General features: G+C 47.9%; 1 protein-coding gene across 3 annotated transcripts in view; it reads right to left on the bottom strand.

Moving 5' to 3' along the window:
• Positions 1 to 311: 311 nt before the first annotated feature.
• The window catches only part of LOC144153650 (uncharacterized), a 41,562-nt gene continuing 26,471 nt past the window's right edge, over positions 312 to 15,402 (bottom strand). The window contains exons 4-7 of one of the 3 annotated variants that reach the window (XM_077685305.1): positions 8,838 to 9,011; positions 3,873 to 4,211; positions 1,211 to 1,421; positions 312 to 637 (exon numbers count right to left, since the gene is read on the bottom strand). In XM_077685305.1, coding sequence (XP_077541431.1) covers positions 518 to 637; positions 1,211 to 1,421; positions 3,873 to 4,211; positions 8,838 to 9,011 — 844 coding nt within the window. In that variant the 3' untranslated portion in view covers positions 312 to 517. The remainder of the gene's footprint in view (positions 638 to 1,210; positions 1,422 to 3,872; positions 4,212 to 8,837; positions 9,012 to 15,402) is intronic. The other 2 variants (XM_077685306.1, XM_077685307.1) reach the window with 2 other exon arrangements.

Consider the following 15,402-nt stretch of genomic DNA (forward strand, 5'->3'; position numbering starts at 1 on the left):
CCGCCAAAAGCAGCGCCGACAGTGGGGAGCGTTCCACAGAGTCCTGCGACGGCTTTCCAAGGGGCCGCTATGGGGATTTCAGTGGTTGCCCTGCGGGCATATAGTTCGCTGTTCCTTCGCGAGTTCTGCGTGTGGTGCTGGGAGCTTCCGCCTGTCGTGCCTGTCATAAGTAGTTACGTCCCTATAGGTTGGTGCTTCGCCTCTACTTCGGACGTGGCCCGGTATAGGCATCATACAAATAGATTGTTCCGAAGTCGATAACAACTTAGCGTGCACGCTCGTAAAGCAGTCGTGAAATTCACTTAAGAATTGAGTGCATAAATACGGGATATGTATTTAACAAAATAGCATTCCGTTGGACTAATCAAGTTCTTTCCGACCAACAACTTTATCGTTGTACGGCATCCCGTACAGTCCCCAAAACGTCACTCTGTCTTCGGTGCGAACAATAACAATAAGCACGCAAAAACATCTGGTGCTCCGTGAAGGCACAGGCTGGCCGTTGTGTGCGTGTCTCCTAGAGGATGTTGCACAAAGGCTTTTTGGACTTGCAGGAGAAGGCCTCGTGGAATTGCTTCATGCGCTCGGACGGAAAGCTGCACGTCGCCGCCTCCCTTCTGTCAGTTTTCACGCAGTCCTGTGGATCATAAAATTAGCAGCCTTAGAAGTGGTGTTCTTTTGGCAGTTTATTACGGATCACACATGACCTTGTCGTGTCTAATGAAATAGCGATATAATGCAGTCAAAAAGCGTCGAATGCGTTTAGTCGTATTACCTGGTTTAACCGGTAACTGCATGGAGGACTTGTGTCCTCTAAATCCCGCTCCGATTTCGTTAGTTGCAGTTTCAGTCTTACAATTTACCCCACGGGATGAATCAGTTCATATCCTCCAAACGGAAGATTTCGTTACAGGGATGCGTACCACTCGATCGAGTTACTACACTATCTTAAACAAAAGGAACCCTTCCTACAGAATTGTAACATTAACAAAATCAGCCCCCATCACCAGCAAAGACTACGTGCCCTTGTGGTCGTTTCACGCACATTAACCCTGCTAGTATTAGTTGTGTGACTTAAAATAAGGAAGCGAAATCTATGTGTGATGCGTATTGGCATCAGCCCTCCTTGGCCGCAAGGGTGAATAAGTAACCTCAGGATACGGTAAACAGGGCCGGTATAGCATTGCATGCTAACGGTGGTCTGCCCTACCTTGAGGCAGGCGGACACGTACATTACCCCATCTGGGGTAAGCCACGGCAATTGTGGAAGGTCCAATTCTCGCGTGGCGTTGGTAGTCACCATGGCGGGACGAACGCAGGCGTAGGCGAGCAGGTTTTCCGCCACACCATCCAGCAGGGCACCCCCTGGTCCCCGTGGTTCCAAACACTCGGCCGGGATTGCGGCACCGGGTTTTACATACCTGTACGGAGAACCCGCGTTTGGTCCAGGCTTACTTTACAGAGCTATTAGATGACTTGGCAGCGGCGTCATTTCAGAGAATGCCATTGTAGCTGCTGGAATCAAAGAACCCTAGGCATTGATGCGGCGGATGCCGAGAAGTTTCGGCCACTATTATGCCCGTGCACACAAGGTTTTGTACTGAAGGGGTCCTAAAGACTGAATATGTTTTAAAGCAAAACTTTCAAGCTCTACCAGCCAATGGTTCTTTCGCGGCGTACGGGACAAATAACTCCCACCGCGGCGGAAGGGGGGGAGAGGGGGGGCGGAGGGTTTTATTCGCGGAGCACACTGAAGATGGCGCGGAGAATTTGCAAAGCGTTGCCCGCGCGGAGGTGCCTCCTAGCCGGCGGGTGCGTCGGCGGTACGGCTTTGTCGTCTGCTTTGGCGACGGTTATTTCGGGCCTGTTTTGGCGCAGCTTCGCGTCCATTGCGCCCTTCCTTCACCCGGCTTGATTAACTTGTTAAACAGCACCTCCTGGGTAGCCCGCACCCGACGGAATTAAGTGGTCGTACGGCAAAGATACGTTCAGGATTGGTTTGCAGGGCGGGAAAACAAAATGTACAAACCACCTACAGACATCTGGCCACTAAGAAACACTTCCTTTTGCACACTGCTTGCCACGAATGGGACTCCGTTTTCTAAATTGATTAATGCCAATTCGGTTGTGTTTTAATAGGTATTATAAAAGGCTAAAGGAGCAACTAGTTCTGATAAATAGCGATTATAAAAGTTCCCTCAGCTTTCTCGCAATTCTCAAACTTACTAAACTAGTTTCAATCGGTATAAATGCGAATCTATAAGTTCACACGCGGAATAGTTTCGGTGTCTGCGCTTGTGTGGCGCGGTGGCGTAGCCCCAAGCTAGCACATCAGGATGGCTAGGTTCCGCTGTCTCACCCCTCGAAAGACGCTCCTATCCGTTTTAGGTGCGGAGTCCCTTGGGAACGCACAATGTCCGTCCGCTTCCGTGCCCATAGCATTTACAATAGCAAAACATCACACAGGCACTGGCAGGATTCGAGCCTGTGTCTGGTAGACTATAGACAGACTTAGTGTCAGTCGTCTTACCCATTGGGCTACGACCGTGAGTTAGTACCCGAGAGTCAAACGGCTTACTCCCTCGCCTGTAACGGTGCGGAGTACCTTAGGACCTCCCAATGTCCGTCCGCGTCCATCCATGCGCACATAACTATCCAGCGAAAATCAAGCGAAATTCGATTTGAGCCGTCAGTTGCAGTTTCATTTAGGAAATAATCAAGGTGCAACTCACGGCTCAAATCGAATGACGGTCGGGGCGCAAATCGGATGTCACTCGGGGCGCAACTTGGATGTCATTTCGAGTCCCCGTACTCCGCACCCTCGCCATCATCCACGGAGTGGAGATGCTGGCATTTTTTCTTTCTCCCGACTCACGGCCGGGCCACAGCGGCGGCGTCCGCCGCCATAGCCCGATCGTGGCCGACGCTGCGGCGTTCTAAACGCCACCACCGCGAATTCCAGGTAACGGCTGTCACAATCTGTGTTGTAGGTGTCGTTTAAAGCTGTGCTTTCCAACCACCTTCACAGCGTGGATTGGGGCCAATTTTCTGTGTGAGCTGAAAGATCACGCGTTTCGTAGCCCTCTCGGCTAATGTTGGACAGCCAGCGACGCCTCGTTTGCTGAGAAATCAATAGTTATAGCTTTCATTTATCTCCCCGGTTTCAGTTCCATTTTTTTCCGTGACATTTCAGAGCAAACACCGACTTTCATCGATCGACTCCGTCTTCGTGACAAGTTGATCTGACTGGCTTTCATTTTCGTCACAGCCAGTCAGAAAGTGTTTTTTAACGCCATCTTGGTGTGGCGATGTACCGCGAAATGGGCCGCCAAGCCTGTGCTACAAACGCCGGCGAATTAAGCTTTCCCGGGGTTCAGGTTAAAATAATTTTCCGTGTTATTCTAACGAGGCAATCTTTCGAATGAACCAAATTGGCATTTTGTCTTCATGGCCCCTTAAAAGCCTCACCGTTGTCCACCCCATCCTCCTTTTCCCCTTGTTCCCCTATACCTGCTTGCTCCGCTGCTAATGACACCGTAAGACGACAGCGTTCAGCCGCCCCTGCTACGTAACACGCTCTTGTCTCTCCCTTCCCACCCCTCACGCTCTTTCCCTCATCGCTCGCTGCTGCATTGTTACTGCTTGCGATGTCAATTCAATTTTCCCGCGCTTGCAGTGCTTATCCCTCATTTAGTGCAAGAGCGCGAAACTTGCCTCCCATTTTTCACGCGTCGTATTCTTTTAGTGCACGGGCCTACAATTCTGTCAATTGTACCACCTGCATTTCGCAAATATGCAGCTTTTACAAACACTCCACTCTCCGCGTGCAAGAACGGCTTCCGTGAGCGAATGAACTCCGCAATTGGGCGTACCTTTTGGCCAGGCTCCTGGCGATTAGGTGGCCTACCCCTCCGACGTTCGCCGCACTGGGCCCGTCCTTTCTGAAGTAAGGGGGTCTCAGGAACAACGTTGGAATCACCAACGTCCCGTTGGTGGTCACTTCAATGTCGGTGTACAGGGGATCGAAGTTATCGTCGGCGGGTTTGATGATTTTGCGCCATTCAGTGGCCCCTTTTACCCAGCTGGAGAAGAAACGCAGACTGGACTTCGGAACGGGCTTGTAGTATTTTGTTAACTCTCCGTAATCGGCGGCGACAGAAGGCAGGCCGACAAGAATTTTCACAGGCTTGGTGAAGGAGTCCAGCCACTGACTGCAGAAATGTAGAGAGACAAAAACAACAGACACCCACGTAGATTTAGATCTGTTGGATCGTTTGCATAGTAGTGTCACCCCATTGGCGGCTATAGCCACTAACCCTCCATGTGACATTTCGTTGTTTGCAAAAAAAAAAAAAAAAAATTGTCACCACGAGGGCCTACCGCACTTACTGCGCCGACGTAGGCGACTACCACGGAGATAATTTAAACCATCACAACTGATGCCGTCGTAAACGCCGAGTCATGGGCAATCTGCAGCTAAAACAGACATCACCCCCAACTTTGTAAAACCCAAAAAAAGAGTTCGTACCAGCAGCTGAATGCAAAACCCACTTTTTATGAGACACGTGTTTAAATACTGTAAATGGACTTTTTCATCTCTCACCGCGCACATTACACGGACAAGCGATGAGGGGCGCTAATGCGATGCAGGCCCCTTTGCATTGAAACGTCCAGGTATGTTAATGCGAAATCCTTAATATATCCCACGAGCCGTAGAAGTACCCAGCGATGCCGAAGAGTGCCAGCGTAACCAAGCATGTAACACAAGTAAGCCGCGAAAAATTGTCGTTATTTGGTCCTGAATCCAGGTTCGCCTAATCCGGTATTGTTTCGAGAAAATTACGTATTTGTAGACATTAGAACGCATTATACGTGATTGAGCATAAAACAGCTTGATATATGAACGGGCCCACAAAATAATCCCAGGATTTCGAAAATAAACCCTTCAGTATTTTGCAGCGCATCTGTATACAGTAAAACCTCGTTAATTCGGACATCAAGGGAGTGAAAAAAAAAAAAAAAAAAAGAAATTTCGGAATTATCCGACTGTTGAACTATCGAATGAATTACAAAAAACGCACATTTTCATTTTGAGATGCGACTGCATCTCATTCACTCGCCTTGTCCCTCCATACGGCGTTGTTGTTGTCCGTCCACACCCCTCCCCCATTCGCCTCGCCGCGCGAGCTGCGCTCTCCGATGCTCACCCCTCTCCTCTCCGATAGCAAACACTCTCTCGCGAGGGGCATTGGATTGGATTCGATTGGCTTGGCTTGGCTTGGCTTGGATTGGATTGGATTGAAGTGGATTGTGTTGGATTGTGTTGCGTCATAGCCGCGCCACGTTGCGTCATAGCCGTGGTCGTTCCAGCACCGGCGTTCCGATTTCCATCGATGCATAGAATGGAGCCTAACAATTCCGCTATCGCCCGCGCAACCGTAACAAGCACCGATCACTGTGATAACAGGAATGCTAGCACCACTGAAGACAAGGCTGCGAAGCGGTGTGAACGTGATGCTGAACGCAAACGATTGAAGCGAGCAGCCGATTCCGAACTTCGTAAACGTGATACCGAACGCAAACGGTTGAAGCGAGCACGTTGAAACGGGGCACGTGCATAGACTTGATCTTCGCAGCAAATTGCACGGTGGTCCCGTTACTTCACCATCCACTACCCGTGCACTTCAGCGACCACAAAGCCGTCATCGTTAATGTTACGCCGCGTGTTAAATAAAGAATACATCATACGCGTTCCTCACACGTTTCACGCAATTAGAGAATCAACCCAACGGAAACACCAAGTGAACCCCCTAGATGCGTCGCATCTCCACAGGGTTCCCCTCGCGGGAAGGTGGGGTAATTTTTTTATTCCATATCTTTACTTTGAGAAAAAATCCGTCGGAGATCTGAGCGGAACGGACTCGTTTGCGGGTACGCGATAATCCCTCTACCGCAAGTGCATTTCCTGGAACATCGTATCAAAACTCCTCTAATACGATAGGGCTTCTTTTGCGGAACGACGCACCGGGCGTAGCCCATCGAACAGGTTATCTTCATATCGTCACAGGTTATCTTCAGGTTATCTTCACAGGAACAGGTTATCTTCACAGGAACAGGTTATCTTCACAGGTTATCTTCAGCGGACGCCTCATCCGCAGCAGCGAGGGCAGCGCTGATGATCTTCTTATCGGTCAACTTGCCAAAAACCCGTTTCGGTTGCGCCGTCCTTGACTTGCCTCCAGTCCGAATTAACTGGAGCGCGTGCAATTTTCTGTGATATTAGCAAATGTTTGTTGCCATAGGGCTATGTACATTTTTGAAGAGAGGGCGTGGGAATGACGAATTACCCGAATTTCCGAATTAATGGGGGCCGAAATAACGAAATTCCACTCTATACCAAAGTCTTGGGCCCTCCCAGGGCGCGTCCATTTTGCCGCGATTCGTGCACCGCCATGCGAGCATTTGCTGGGGTACCAAAAGGCCGAAAGTGATAACGTTAATCAAATTCTTAATCAGCCTCCCACACGCCAGACCACACAAACCGAGCGGTGGCCACCGAGCGAGTTCAAAAAATTTGAGCAAACGCTCGTGCCGTTGCGCCCTCCGCTACTCTTGGAGCCCCACCGCGAAGTCGATAACACGCGTACATTGTGCATACTTTAATGACCGACTGTCCATTGCTCTTTATGGGGCTAATGACGACACCGCGGAGGAAACTTGGCGAGTCGCCAACCAGAACCACACATAAACAAAGCTGAACCAAGACTAAGCTAGGTCCACGGGGCCGCCACTTACGCTTTTTGCCCGGTCTTCGCAGCACTAGTGCGAAGCTGCGCGAAGTTTTTAACATTCTTAGCGGTTTAATTCTAAAAATGAGGCTTCAGTGAGCAACAACGGCTGAATAGGAACGTACTCCGGAAATGTCAAAACTCAAGGGCGAGCACTTTGTGCAGGCCACTGATATCGCATCTCAGTCGGGTGCACATCATTAGGGGTGTAATTTCAAAATCCCGCGTCCCATATTACAGGTTTGTAAGGACAAAACCTTGGAACCGGTCTTGGGGGATTAGCAGGGCTAATATTTGTAAGCTATAATCATTTGATTATATACACGAGGTAAATTACATATTGGGAACCCGCAAAGATACGCCATTAACCCCAATTCCTGATGATCCCCAGCGGGGGTTATTAAGGAAGAAACCCCTCAAGACAGCTTTCAGAAATTTGTATGGGTTACCCATATCATCAAAATATAGATATTTCGATATTTGAAAGAGCCTACAAGTAATTGTAAAAGAGAAAAACATTTTAGTCCTTTTCATTCCCTTGAGAGTTGAGATACGAAATTTAAAGACAATGGTGACCCTTTGAGTTTCTACACCATGGTTGGAATATGTTGCCGGAATTTCGAGTCCCTATGTCTAGCAGTATGGCTGGGCGTTGCTATCAGCTGTTGGGCCGCTTCACTCTGTCGGGGGTACAATTGCAAATGTAATGCTCGCCCTTTTAAACTTTTCTGTGGGTATAATCATTACGTCTTTCTATGTGAATATATATGGGAAGCATAAATGTCTACACTGTCTACAATGAGGAGCGGCAACAAGCTCCAAATTGTGCACCCAATTCACACACACAAAGCGCTGAGACACCCTTCCTCCCCAACACTCGTGCATCGTGAGTTTTTACGACATTTAGTGCTGGCTCTGCAGCGTGAACACAAATTTTGTGAAAGGAAAGACCCCTATACTTTTCCCATTTTCTCCTTCTCCACGCTAAGAGCAGCGACCCAGGGAGGCTCCATGCTATTGACATGCATTCTATGACACTCATCAGTCATGTCGTGCAAGCTGACTCAGCGCTTGCACCATTTGTGCTTTCTGCCTCTTGCTGAATTTCATTGTGATACTCTTCAACGCCGCACAACTGTCAAGTACTGGCCGCAACCTTACTGCGGACAACAGTCTCCGCGCCGAGCTGTTTACCGTATTTACTCGCATAATGATCGCACTGGCATAATGATCGCAGCCCTGAAGTTCTTGGTCAAAATACTTTTTTTATTACCCGCTCAATGATCGCACCCTGAACTGGCCGCAGCCATATGTCGTATGTGTGCCAAGTCTAGTTGAAGATGGTCGTGCTTACCTTAGTTTCCTCCTCTTTCAAAGCGGACATGGCTACGTTATTGCCGCGGACTTGATGATATTAGCGATATCGGAAAGCATGAGTTCATTATTGGTGCTGAAGAAACTCTCACTAGATGCATGTAATGTACTCACAAGACAAAAAAATAAAATAAACGCGCTCGGCTTGCTGCGACGGCAGCCTTGTCTTGACGTCCCACACTGTGACAGCAGCAGCCACTTATTAGTCGACCAGTTCTCACCTCGCAGCAAACTCGTTCCGGCGCGTTCCGTAATTCCGTAATTCCGGCGCGTTCCGCAATGAAAACACTGCATTTTGCGTCACTCCGTGGTCGCTCGGTGGTCGGTGGAGTTGTTATTATGTTTTTATCTGTTATGTTTATTGTGTTCATGAGATTTATCGTAAAAATTCTGACCTGCTACTTGCGTTTTCTGCGCTGACACTTTTGTCGCGAAAGATTTACCTCGCGTAATGAACGCACGCCGAAATTTGCATCATATTTTCGGGAAAAAAGTGCGATCATTACGCGAGTAACTACGGTGTTTCTACGCGGAAGTCACCTGTAATGCCCTCCACGTTTATTGGCATTATTTTTTTGAAATTGCGCGCGCTAACCATATCGCACTTAGGTTCCTAGCCTAGCACGTGTATGCACGAGCGCAAAGTTCAAACAGGCAGAAGATAAGTGTGCTCACTGTCCGCTGAGGCAGGTGGCGATCGCAGCCGTCATGTCGGTCACCGCGGCACGTGTGTCGTTATCTACTTGAAACACGAATGACACAAGCACGGGCTCGAACATGTGCATGACCATACGCATGCACTCCCACCGAAACTGGTCCCGGTTCGGAGCCCTGTTGTCCGCCGGGTTGCTGGAAAAAGGCGTTGCCACTTGAGCTACAGGTGCCATTAAATGGGGTATAATAAAGTTTAACCTTGAAGGGGCCCTGCAACACTTCAGAAAAAGGCTTCCACTCTTTCCGCTGTGCCTGAAAGGACTGGGAAAGCTATAAATATCGTCTGCGTGATTTGCTGGTCACAGCCGGTACATGCGTCTTCCTGTGACTGCTTTGATTTCACTGTGTTTTTCTTTAATTAGATCAGCTATCGTATGCGTTTCCTACTGCAACTATAGAAGAAAGTCGTCCAATAGCCGGGCCATCGCTAGAATCGCGCTATTCGATCGCTCAAACTAGGCCAACACCAGGACAGAGAGAAAAATCTTTTTAGGAAGTTTCCAATTTTAGGCTGAGGTACTTTGTACTAGATGCACTTGTTGACTGCGTTCTGAAAGCGTACCAGATTTATGTAAAAGAAAAGTTGTAAGTAATGTTGTAGGACCCCTATTTCATGTTAGAATAACATTTGAAAAAGTATGATGTAAAAAATCATACCCGACTCGTTTAAAAATAAATGTCTTAAAAAGAGAAACACGAGATACAAAATAAAAAATGAATATCAGAAAACAACCCAAAAGTGAATAGATCCCGCATGCAAATAAAACTGGGTGTTTTCAACTGCCAACGTAAGCCGGTGACACTAAAAGCCAACTGCACTCAAAATTTTGTGCTCTTGAAAACTCTGCCTAAAAAACAAGGTGAACAATCGTCATCATCATCAACATCATCATCATCAGCAGCAGCAGCAGGCTACTTAGGTCCACTGCAGGACGAAGTCATCTCCCATTGATCTCCAACCCATTGATCTCCAACCGCTGCTCAAGTACACAGATACACTCGAATTTTTTTATTTCACCTCTCCATCTGGTTAGTGGTCTTCCCCTATTCTTGAGGCCCATCTCTTGGTACACACGCTGTTACCATAATTGTCCACCGATTGTCGGTTCGTCTCACTACATGGCCAGCCCAAGCCCATCTGTTTTTCTTTATCTGAACTATGATATCTTCTGCCCTAGTTTGTTCTCTGATCCAGTTAGCTCCTTACCTGTCCCCCGAGTGTTACTCCTAACAGTATTCGTTCGATGGCCAGTTGCGCGGACCTCAGTTTGCTTGTTGTTTAGTAATGCCCCGAGTTTTAGATTTAAGTGACAGAGGTAGCTTACTTTTCATTATTTGGGAGTGCTTGCATGGTGCTCCCCAACCCATACCTATTTTCCACTGGATTTCTCTCGTGGTTGGGGTCAGCTCTAACCATCTGTCCGAGGTAGTTACATTCTTCTACTTTCAGTAGCCGTTCGTTTCCTAAGCTGAACTGGAGGCTTTTGGCATCCTCATTACTTTAGATTTATTCATATTGTTACGAAGAGAAATACCTAAAAATAAAGGTGTATTTAAAACACGTGTTTACAGAGAAGAAAGCACCGTGTTGGCCATGGCACGAACTTCTTCCTCTACTTCCAACGGCTCCTCGAAACCGAAGCGATCCAAGCGTCTTTTTTTTCAACTGAGCCCTAGCACATGCCCACAATGCATAGGGATAAGTATTAACTTCCCGTTCTTCGGCGGCTGACACACACTGTGACAATATTTATGTTTAGCCCCACGGCCGTGCTTTCTGATTGTAGTTTCTCCAGCATTGTTTGCACGTGTTCTGCAGTCTTACTCAGCAAGGCTATGTTGTCCGCAAACCTCAAGCGGCTCAAGTATTCTCCGTTTATCCTTAATCCTGTGTTCTCCCAGCCAAGCTTTCAAAATAACCCCTCCGGAAATGTTCTGAATAATTTTGGGAAGATGGTATCTCCCTGTCCATACTCCTTTTTAGATAGGAAATTTATCGCTTTGCTTGTGGAGGGCTATCCTGACCATGCATTCCTTGTATGTGTCTTCTAGAAGTCATATGTAGGTCTCCTCTATTCCCTGGTCTTATAATACTTTTAGCTCGGCTGTGATGAGTAGGGAATCAAACGATTTATCCGAATCTATAAAAAGGGGGTTAGAGTATCCTGCGATTTTCCTATCACTTGATTGATGACATGAATGTGATCCATGGTTGAGTACCCTATCCTAAACCCAGTCTGCTCTCTGGGTTGTTGGGAATCCAGGCTGCCACCTATGGGGCTAGATATAACTTATGAATAACATCTTGTAAACAACTGAGAGAAGACTGATGGGTCTGTAATTCTTGAGGTCCTTGGGATCTCCCTTCGTGTGAATCAGAATAATATTGCCGTGTTTCCAGGCTGACGGCACTTTTTGAGTCTTTAAGCAATGCGAAAATAGTACAGCAAGCTTTTCCAGCACAATATAACCTCCCTCCTTCAGAAGATCCATGGTTATGCCATCGCCACCTGCAGTTTATCCTATTTTCATGCCTTTGAGAGCATTTCCTACCTCCTTTCTGGTTACTAGTGGGACATCGCAAGTTGAGCTTGTACTCTCAGTAGTTTCCCCTGGTCTAACATCGCAGGCATGCATCCTGATGTGGAATCGTTCTGCTACCTTTATTATATCGTCGAAGTCATGCGCAATGTTACCTTGTTCGGCGCTGAGTGCGCACATCCCGTCATTGCAAATGTAGGTTACTCTTGGTTGCTTTCAAGCTTCCCCCTATTTGCAGCGTTTCCTCGATCAGTGCCATTTTATATAAACGAATGTTGCGTATTTTGCTTCTGTTAATCAGTTTCGACAGCTCTACTAACTCAACTCGATCCACTGCACTTGACACATTCCTGTTCTAGCGTTTCGCAATTACTTCCTACGTTGTTTTTTTTTTAGTTTTTTTCCCTACCTTTTTGTTCAGCTGCTGCTGATTCACTAGAGGTATTTTTTTACCTGAACTGGTTGCACCGGCGCAAGCAGTGCAGCATATGTTGATTTTTTACTAATTGATAACCCCGGTAGCACTCGACACTGGTCTGCACGACACTGCACTAACCTGCACCAGTTCAGGTAAAAAATGCCCCAACTGATTGCCGACGTTAAGTTGCCATTTAGCCTGTCTACACTAGCTTCGCTCTCCTGGTTTAGGAGCGCGAATTTGTTTTGAAGAGGGTTTTAAAACTCCTGCGATATGGCTCTGACGGACTCCATGCGGTGTTTCTTAGTTTTCACTAGTTTTATTCTTCCTCATTTGAGATTCAGCCTTAGAATCTCAAAAGGTGCAAAATATAGCATCTGAAATACTCGCATGTGCAGCGCAAGCGATCAGCAAAAATCAGCGATTTGGAAACCGAAATTGAGATGAGCGCGGCCATTACGGCCAGTGTGCAGTGACGTTGCAGCCGGCTAGGGAGCGGCTGGACGGCCAGCAACTCGGCAGCAAGCCTGCGCGGAAGCTCTATGAGCGCACGCCTTACCGATTGCTTGTGTTGTGGTGACATTGTTTCCTTACTCAGGAGGAGTAATATAAAAAAAATGCGAGTGTATAGTTGATGTATCGGGTTAACCAGGAGGGTAGCTCAAGCGCAAAATTGCTAGCAATGATGCTGAAGTGTTCATTGAACTTGTTCGCTAGACTTGATTTGCATCTTCCGTATAGGCCAGCATCTGGAAACTTTTGAAGCTGAGTATTACCTTTGATAACAAAATCATTTCCCACAGTTTTGTGGAACTCAGATTATTAGCTACTATGATACGACTGTAATACCCCTTTTTTGATCGACGTATCAACGCCAAGGATTTATTTCTATAGTACACTTGTTGATTCTTATAGTAGGTAGTGCCATTTTTTCTTTACTTATCATACCAGCACTCTTTTGTGCGGGAAAATTCTAGGGTGCTGCAATGCATACGAGGATAAACGGTGTTTCGTAGCTTGTAACTGGTGTTACAACTTTATACTGTACAATCGCGTCATTAAATTGCCCACACATTTCGTTAGGATCATCGCCAGACATCAGGGCATCACTCATCGCTAACTAATTATTGTGTATTCGATTCTCATTAAGCTCGTGTTGAAGGTCGGCACAAGATGTGCCGCCGCTACAAAGTGTAACAATGCAAGAAACCGCAGGGTGGTCCGGTATGTCATTACAATAGATTACTCCAGACAGCGTTTTATCTGAGCTAATGTTATACTCGGGAACAAGTTAAGAACGGCACTATCTCATGTACGGTATCACTTCGCCTAAGCAACGGACCCGGATGTGAACGGGCGCGCACGTTTTGAAAGGAGATCGCCATGAATGCCCGATATTGTCTGTCTGTCATTTCTCGCATAGTTTGTCGTAACTGGGGTAGTTTATAAGCATATAAGTCCAAAAAAGCATGGAAACGGATCGTGCATTGTTCAAAATATTACCAGTAACGCACTACTTGTGCCGCGCGGAGTAACATCCGTCTGCGGTGATGGGGCACAGCGTCAACTTCCGTTGTCGTTCTTGACTTGTACCGGGGTGTAGGTGTGCTATAATTAATGGCTATTCGGGTAGGGGATGTTATGGCGTTGAATAAGCCATACGATTCAAGCAACGTGTGCAGAAACATGAGTATATTGTTTCCCCTCCCAGCTACGTACAACTGCCCCTCTGGCGTAATGCGCGCTTTGCACTACTGCGGGCGCTTATTCTCGCACTCTCTCACGTGCTGCTGACGGCCGTTTGCGGTTACGGAGCATAGCGTTTCACCGCCGGGCGCTCCTCTTTGAGAAACGCCGATCGGACGCCACACAACCTTCCACTCCACACAGAAAGGAGCCCTCAGTTGACATTATTTCTGGTCTTGAAATTTCCCACATTTCCTTGAGTATGCAGGAGGTGGCCCTACACAGTTGGCACACTTTGCTTCCTGCACTGCGCAGGAGTTCGAGAGATGACCAGTGCTGGCGCACTTGGCACAAGTCTCTTTGCCACGAGAGCTCTGCAGTGTATGGCGAAACCTCTGGCATCTAAAGCACCGGCGCCGGTTTGGGATATATGGACGAACTCGGTGGACCAGGGAGCCGAGTTTAAGAGATTTAGAAAGCTTAATGGAGTTGAAAGTCAGGACGAGGCAGTTGGTAGGGATGTCAATGTCGTTACGTCGGATCATGATACGCCTGACAGCAGTAACATTTTTTCTTGCATGCCGTCAAGGATGTAATCCTCGGTGAGGTCTGCAAGGTTTGGATACGAAATCCCTCCATGGCATGAGTTTAGGCTTCGGTGAACCGATACTTTAATACTTAGATTTGCTAGCCTTTGCATTGCCAGCACTGCATCAGCCTTGGCTTTGTTTTCGCATTGAGTGGGTACCTCCAGGGGACATCTTTGTAGCTTTACATTTACTGCCGAGGACAGCTTACAGTTCTTTAGCGAATATAAATGGCGAGGCCTTTAGTAGGGGCACTGGCTGTCGGTGGATTCGATAACAAGAAATTGTGGAAAGCTTTGTTCCTTTTATTATCCTTGATACAGGGTAGCTTCCTGCGGTGCGGACTTGTTTCCGGGCAAGATCAAAAGAAGGTTTTGCCGTAGCCATTCTCGCCGCCCCTGTTTGGAGCCCAACATGGGAACGCAGACCAGCGTTACCCATACGTGGTCACTATAACCCCGCATAAAAAAACCTAGGGCGACCATTCACACAGGGTTAACCCTTGCAACCCGGAAGAGGAGATCAGAAGGCAGAAAAATAAAGGACAGGAAAGATGGAGAAAGAAGACAGGAAAGCGAAAGAGTGGAGAGAGGGACAGGAAAAGGCGACGGGCTGATTCCCCCTCGGCCGGGTCAGTCCGTGGGTGCCTTCTACAAGATGCGAGGGCCAAAGTGGCGTGTTGCCTTCAAGAAAAGGCTCAAAGGTCCATAACAACCTCGGCGTCAGCTCAGCCACCAGGATCCTCTTTCCGTGGACGTGGCTAAGCAACGCACAGACTAAAGCGTGTTTGGGTACAACCCACATGGGCTCGGGGTCCGCGGTGTCGCCACTACCGTCACCTTGAACACACAAGGTGCCCCTGCGGGGGAGTTTGAATAGCTCAGATCCAAAATGCCGTCTCTGATCAGTTGTGACGCGACGGGATATCCAGCAGGAGAAGAAAGCTGAGGCTACTTCTTCTGCAGTAATCCTTTGGAGAGCCCATATCTCAGTCGATAGAGGGAAACGATCAATGGCTGTGACGTAACAGCGGTAAGGTCCGGCTGTTCCGGCGGCAGTAAAAATGGTCCTCGCGGCAAAGTGACGTGCCTGGTGATTTTGGCGCGTTGGCATCGGGTACAAGTGCGTGGCCAGGTGCGGAAGTCACGAGGCGTGTAGAAGCGCGAATACCGGGATGGCTGAAGTTAACTTGTTGACAAGGTTGCGGCGATGCAGTGAAGGCACATAAGGTCTTACTCGCCAGGTGGATACGCCTCAGTAGAGACTATGTCAACGCAGGGACAGAAACTTGTTG

The sequence above is a fragment of the Haemaphysalis longicornis genome, unplaced genomic scaffold (assembly GCF_048455015.1).
Source record: "Haemaphysalis longicornis isolate Haplotype H1 unplaced genomic scaffold, Haemaphysalis longicornis Haplotype H1 scaffold_9, whole genome shotgun sequence".
Taxonomy (NCBI): domain Eukaryota; kingdom Metazoa; phylum Arthropoda; class Arachnida; order Ixodida; family Ixodidae; genus Haemaphysalis; species Haemaphysalis longicornis.